The 7,661-nt window shown below is 39.6% G+C and overlaps 1 protein-coding gene across 1 annotated transcript in view; it reads right to left on the minus strand.

The window, feature by feature from the left end:
- ERICH6 (glutamate rich 6) overlaps positions 1-7,661 on the minus strand; it is a 34,391-nt gene that overhangs the window by 1,494 nt on the left and 25,236 nt on the right. Inside the window, exons 12-13 of the mRNA XM_007458384.1 lie at positions 6,966-7,121; positions 4,301-4,529 (exon numbers count right to left, since the gene is read on the minus strand). Coding sequence (XP_007458446.1) covers positions 4,301-4,529; positions 6,966-7,121 — 385 coding nt within the window. The remainder of the gene's footprint in view (positions 1-4,300; positions 4,530-6,965; positions 7,122-7,661) is intronic.

Raw genomic sequence — 7,661 nt, forward strand, 5'->3', positions numbered from 1 at the left:
GAAAATCAAGGCAGCTGGGACCACATCCGTAGAGAGATAAACGACCAGATGGAACCACTAATTCCAAACACACGCGTTCCGAGCTCAAAGTCAACAGCAGTGGGAGGAGGAGAGGCCTTGAGGTAAATATTGCCGTGGTCCCCTGGCCTCCCCTTTGTGTTGAGCCGCGGTGCCCACAGGCTGAGGCTGGAAGCCTGGCGCTGGAGCTCGCCTTCCACCCCTCAGCAGCACATGCCACTCCTCCACAGTTAGCAGAAGGACACTTCAGTAAGAACATGCAGGAGAACAGGGCTTCTCAATGAGAGGCACCAGATTTACCTATCAGAGATGCCAATATTCAGGGAAACAGACCTTAGAATATATATATATACATACATATATATGTGTGTGTGTGTGTATAGTTAATATTTTCTGAGGGATTTGGGAGAATTGTTGTTGTCAAGGAAAATAGAGGATTTGGAGCTTAGTTCTATGCATGTAGAAAAAAGATACGTTAATTTTAGAATAACCATTAAAATATAACATATTAAAAGATCAAGTCTGTTAGGTTGAGGAAAGCAACAAAAGTTAGATGTGTTTGCAGGGACACATCTAACTCAAAACTACATAAAAAGGTTGCAAATCAAAGGATGAAAAAAAGGATGTATGAAGCCAGTGCAAACTAAAAGAAAGCAGGTGTAGCAATTTAACATCATATGAAGTAGCATTTAAGGCAAAGACCATTAAGAGGGAAACTGGGAATAATACGTATTGATGACATTAAAATTTTTTGTCAAAATAGAAACAAAAACCCTCAGTGATAATGCTGAGTCATGTAATGGGCACAGCTGAAAGGCAAATAAGTGAGGTGGCCCAGGGGTGAAAAGTATATAACTCACCATGAAGACAGTCGACACCTTTAATTTCCTAACCATAGAGCTTCAAGACAGATAAAGCAAAACCTGATAGAAATTGTAGGAAAAATGTACTAATTCAGTCATATTGGGAGACATTCATACATCTCTCAGAAATAAATCAACCATAATAAAAAGGATATAGAGAGAAGTGTAAATAGAACATTTAGACATATACAGTTTTGTGCTAGTAAACCTTTTGGGGGGGGGGTCAAATATACATGGAACAGTCATAAGTTATGTCATCAACCACCAAGAAAATATCAGTACATTTTAAACAGCAGGGAAAAAATGCAAGCCATATTCCTTGACCATTTAGAAGTTAAGAAGAAAAAGATAGCAAGTTTAAGAAATCTATTTGAAAATTCAATAACTACTGAGTTGAAGAAATCAGAATACAAATCATAAACCCTTTAGAGGTGAAAGAAAATGGGAGCCCTACATATTAGAACCTGTGGCATATATATATAGCCAAAGGGGCACTCAGAGTGCCAGGGTAGGGGTGGGGATCGTGCGAGTTTACACGGGGTGGTCAGGAAAGGACTCCGAGAGCAGAAACCTGAGGGAAGTGCAGCAGCTCTCTGCTAAATGGGGGAGGAATATTTTAAGTTGAGTGAATAGCAAGTACAAAAGCCCTGTGTCAGCGACATGCCTGGTATTGTCTAGCAACAGCAAAAAGGCCAGGGTGGCTGAAACAGAGTGGGTAGGAAAAGAGGACTACAGAGGGAATGTTAATAGAAGGAAGTCCAGATCACATACAGTATTGCAGTTATAGGATCTTGGCTTTTACTCTGAGTAAGGTTAGAAGTCTCCAGTTTTGACCAGACTTTTGTTTTCAAAATATCACCTCCACTATCGTGGCAGAATTGACTTTGGGAAGACCGGAAGCAGGGAGACTTAGGAGGAGGCTACTGTAATAATTTAAACAAGAGATGGGTTAGGTACATGAGGCAGATAAGGGTGGTAGTCTTGAAGGATGCCAGGAGTGTTAAGAGTCTGGAGATATGTTGGCAGTAGAGTTTGTAGGACTTGCAGATGAAAGATGTGGGGTTGTGAAACAGAGAGGAGGGTAGCAACCCCGAAGTTTTGGGTCTGAGCAACTGAAAGAAAGCAGTTGCCATTTCCCAAGATGGAGAAGACCCAAGGTAGAGCACGCTTTCAAATGTCATTTTGCTCTGTGAAGTTTCTAATGCCCTTTAGACACCAGATGGAGATGGAGGGCTGGAATCAGATCTGCAAGTTTAGAGTTCCTGGGAGATACACGTGGAGATAAATGGAGGGGTCATCAGCAAGCAGATGGTATTTCAGGACAGAAAACTAATGAGATCACCTAGGGAGTGAGTATAGCTAGAGAAAAGATGAGCCCAACGACAAGCCCTGGAGCCCCTCAATATTTAGAAAAAGGCGGGGGTGAAGAAAATAGGCAAAGAAAAATGAGAAGGAGTAGCCCTTGCGGTAGAAGTAAAATCAAGGGAGAGTAGGTCCTGGAAGCAAGGGAGGAAATTCTTCTAGGAGGAGGAAGTGAGCAACTGTGCCCAATGCCACTGAGAAGGCATTAGATTCAACATAAATTAACTATAGTACATATGAAATATTATGTAGCAACAGAATAGACAAATATGCTTGGATATGTAGACATGAAAGGATCTTTAACACATGTTAAATGGAAAACGAAAACAAATAGAACAAGCCTAATACAATCAGTGTAGTCTGATCCAATTTTTATTTTAAAAAGATGTATGTGAGTATAAGTACATAGAAAAGAGAAGTACACACCAAATTTTCAGTGGTGACTACCTTTGGGAAGAGAATTAGAATAGAAGAAAGGATGAAGGGGGGGGTATCTCATTTTTTTACTCTCTATATTTCTGTATTATTTGAATCTTCAAATATGAGAATGTATTCACATATCGCTTTTGGAATTTTAAAAAAATGAAAGGGTGTTCATGAGCATGATGAGAAAAGCAATCGTTTTTAACATCAAATTCTTTCTTTTGCACCAACTCTCTTTTCTGATTAAAATTCATTTCGAAGGAGGGAGGTGAGGAGAAAGAGAAAGAGCATTTTTGACATTTTTGGTAAAAATGCATTTACCATGAATGTAATGAACCAAAAAAAGGCTATCTTGTAAATTTCTAACCAAGGAAGAAGCTTGTTTGGAGCCTGACAGCTGCCTGCAGTAGCTAGACTGACTGGAAGTAGATCAAATAGTGCTTAGCACATTGTAGACCCTTGCTCCATGTTGGCTGAATCTGAAGTCTCCCTTGTGTTTGGTGTTTATGAAATATCCCTGCCTGTGTGGAATCCTGAAGTCATATTTCCACTTGATTAAACGTATAGACTTTTTAGAAGCTGAAGACATCTTTGAAGTTTGGAACAATCTCTTCCTTGAATAATTGATGAAACAAGGTCCTCAGAGTTTAGGGGACTTATTCAAAGTCACATACTATATATGCTCTATGTGTGACATAGATCTCTATTTATATCTTTCTCTACATGCCTATATATTTTTCAGCTTTACTGAGGTATAACTGACAAACTCTACATCTCTACTGAGCTATCATTTGCTAAGTACTTAGTCAGTTCCAAGCACCATGCTAAGTACTTTGCATTCTCATTGAATCTTCACAGCAATCTGTAAGAGAGGAATCATTATCCCCATTTTGTAGAGGAGGGAACGGAAGTTCAAGTTCAGCCACTTAGCTAAGTGGCAGAGCTGAGGTTTGAAACTACATCTCTGTAACCCGAAGTCTGTGTTCTTAAGCGTTGTGCAGCATTTCTGGTCACTGAGAGTGTACTCTGGGCCATGCCCCGGGCAGGATAAAGAAATCAGTAAGACAGATTCTGTCCTGCAGGAGCTCACCGTCCAGTAGGAAAGACAGCCATGAAGGCAAGTAAGGCACATGGTTCAGCAAGTGCAGGGACAGAGGTGAGTACACGGACAACCCAGAGAAGGACATTTTTGACCCTGATTGGACAAAGGGCTAGGAGCTCTGGGAAGTGTTTCCAAGGAGATGGGGCTTGTGCTGGGTCTTGAACATGGTCAGAACCCAGGTCTCCTGACTCAGCCAGGCGCTTTCTGCTAGAGCACAGAGAAAACCAAACCCAATACAAAGTCCCAAAATCAAACCCCCAAAGCTGCACTACCTCAGTCAGAGAGTAAACACTCAGTAAATGTTATTTGGAATCAAGTCTGAACTAAAATGAATTTCTGAGGAAGAAAAAACAGTAAGGTTGCCTCAATTCCATATGAAACTTTCACTATATGTTTTTTCATTGAACTCCAAAATTCACAGTAGTGCACAGTGGATTACACACAAGTATAATCTATCAGTAATAACACTAACAAACATTGCTTTACTCTTATTATTCTAAATGCTTTCAACTGTTTATAAAAATGTACCTACCTTCACTTTGGTTCCAACACTGATTCTTGCCTGTTGGCCCATTGCTAGAAAAGTGATTGAAATCTTGTCTTGTTCTAAGATGCGGATTCCAACATAATGGTTCAAAGCCAGAAAGACAGGTTTAAATGAAACAAAGGGTGAGGAAGTGACGGAACTTGACCAATTCCAAGCCCTTACTCTGTTGCCAGCTTGATCTGAACATTGACCGCCCAAGATATTGATGTATACCCTGGGCAGAAAGGAAATTAAAAATCATAAACAGTTAACATTATAATTCAACCTTGAATTAGCCTGCTCACTTGCTAACCAAAGGGAATAGCAGTTTATACTAGCCAATAGCATATGAATAGTGGAAAACCTCAGGTAATCTTAGGAGCAATAATAATGTGACCGAATTCTATACTAATTTGAAGTACTGGGTATGGTTTAAGATGTAGTAATAAACCAAAATGGGTCCAAAGGCTGGAACCAGGGTGGTAAAGGGATCTGGAAAACGATGTGCTGGGGAGGATGAAGAGGGAGCATAGAAGGTTTAGTTTGGATAAGAAGAAATCCAGGAGAGCAGGCTCTACCTGGAAGAGGGGAGAAGACTCGTACTTAGATTTTCCCTGTGTCAAAATGAAGATCAGTGAGTGTAAGTTCTGGGAAAGGCCAAATTGGCCTCAGTACAGAGACCTGTTTCCTGACAGTACCCGGCAACTGGGGGGCCAGGAGTCCTTCTAGGAGGCCTCTCATCAGGGCCAGTGTGAGCAGGAGAGGCTCAGGGATCATCTCTGAGATCACTGTGGTTTAGAAGAGTTTGGTAATGGAGCAGAAGGGGGAACTGAGGCCAGCAGGGCCTCCCCAGTCTCTTAGAGTTGTTAATGCCACATTTTACCACATTACCTACAGATGTAGCCCTGCACAATCTGAGATCTAGTGGCACTAGTGACTGCCATCCTACTCTATGAGCTCCTTTGCATACCCTCTCACTTTCTTCCATCTGGGGTCACCATCTCTTCCTCGAGGAGAGAGGATAGGTAGAGTTCTGGGTACTTAGCTGGATTAATTTGATAATAAATTATTTTTTTTAAACCAGATGAATTGGCCAGGAGGGCTCCCTAGAGTAAGATAACTCACATCGTATTTTCCCAGCTTTGAGTGGCAGTAATCTGATAACAAAAGTACAACTGAGAAATTGAGGTGATTATCTTTGTATCTGGGAGGAGGGAGATTTAGTTTTATCTTGGTACGTGGGTGAAAATAACATTTGGCTAAAATTATCTAGATAAATTGTTTATTTAATAAACTTTCTTTGAGTCTATGCCATGTACAGATAAATGTTATGTAGTGGCAAAGGTGCAGGGTGTGCCTTCAAGGGACTTCAGTCCTGCAGGGGAGGTGGGCTTGCTACACAAGAAGCAGCGAGAGGGGCTATGAGAGTGTCAAGGAGTCATGTCAATGGGCCCAGGAGTTCAGTCGGTGGCTGGGAGGTCTTTGCTGGTAAAGGGAGAAGTCCTAGAAGCCAGTAAATATCTGGTGACAGTTGATATAGTGCCCCACCAGATGTGATGCAGAGCTGCTACTGAACCCTGAAGGATAAGCAGAAAGTCTCCAATAAACTTGGAGGTAATGGATTGACTACTGCTTTGAACTAAAAGTACAAATATCTCCCTGTGTCCTAACTTTCTCAAGTACTGGCAGAGTGTTCAAACTTCTGTCAGTTATTGGCAGAGTGTCTCAAGATAAGATTGTTATACCTGTAAATAAGTTAAAGGGAGAGAATATCTCTTTCTGAAAAGCTTCAAAAGGTTAAATTGTATTTGAAGTTAGAACCCAAATTTCACTTTCTCAGACTAAATGAAATAATATGAAGTCACAGAGTGTGTAAGTTGGTAGATCGAAGGCATTAGGGCCTTCATTTCTGTAGAGATTTTGTTTGTATATTATTGTTGTTGGTTGCGGCTATGGGAAGCCTACTTGTTAGGGATATATAGGGATATATACTCAAACAGTAACAACACAGTATGGCAGCTGTCCATTGCGAATTATTTCCATAGATGAAGCCAGGATAACATTATCGGGGCATAGCATCTAGAGAGACTGCCTGGGTTCATATCTCAGATCCCTAGGATGGCCATATAATTTATTTAGAGATGTTTTTCTAATATTAAAATTGTATAGTTTATATTTTCTTTCTGTTTATAGAAAAAAATATGATGAGCTTTGTTTTATGTAGTTTCCTGGGATTTTTCCACTAAGCAACATATGGAATGACATAAATCAAAAATTTATCTGAGTTGAACATTACTATCTAAAGACCACTAATATAAATAAATCTTAAAGCTATTTTTGTCCTTCTAGTTATAAGATGAATAAGATCTGTGGATCTAATGTATAGCATAGTGATTATAGTTAACACTGTATTATAAACTTGAAAGTTGCTAACAGAGCATATCTTAAATGTTCTCAACACAAAAAAGAAATGGTAATTATGTGACATGTTGCCTGTGTTAGCTAATGCTATAGAGGTAATCATTTTGCACCATATAAGTGTATCAAATCGACACGCTGTACACTTTTAACTTACACAGTATATGTCAATTATATCTCAATAAAGTTGAAAAAATAAAATTTCACAAAACCTGAGAAACAAAATGACAGCAGGAGGAACCTAGAAGCCTACCAGACATTTCCGTTGGGATGATAGCAGGAACTTCTACCCGAAGAATCTAGCACTGCCAGGATTGCAGGGTTAGTGGGCATGTCTTCTTGGACTATGCAAGTGAAGCCATTTATCTTATTGGGCACTCGGATGATGGCTAGGTTTCCAGATGGGTAGCTGAGATCAGATAAGGTCATTTGAGTTATTCTAATGGTCTTTATACTGGGAATAAGTTCAATTTATAAGAGAGCCCTTTGAAACTATAAAGCATTCTGAAAATGGGAGGGTTATTACAAAATAATTTCATGCTTTTTATGTGGATCAAAATATATTTATGAAACACAAAAATCCTCGACAAAAATGCCAGCAAATGGAATCTAGCAACATATTAAAAGGATTATGTACCACGACAAAGTGGAGTTTATCCCAGGAATGCAAGGTTGGTTTACCATCTAAAAATAAATTAATGAAACATACTATATTGATAGAATAAAGAGCAAAAAACAGATGATCATCTCAATAGATGCAGAAAAAGCATCTGACAAAATCCGAAACCTTTTCATGATAAATGATTCAATGAACTAGGAATAGAAGGGAGCCTCCTCAACCTGATAAAGAATGTCTAACAAAACCCCAGAGCTAACATCATACTTAATGATGAAAGACTAGGTGTTTTCCCCCTAAGATCAGGAACTAAACAAAAATGTTCACTCTTTC

Source organism: Lipotes vexillifer, unplaced genomic scaffold (assembly GCF_000442215.2).
Source record: "Lipotes vexillifer unplaced genomic scaffold, Lipotes_vexillifer_v1.1 scaffold808, whole genome shotgun sequence".
Lineage (NCBI taxonomy): Eukaryota > Metazoa > Chordata > Mammalia > Artiodactyla > Lipotidae > Lipotes > Lipotes vexillifer.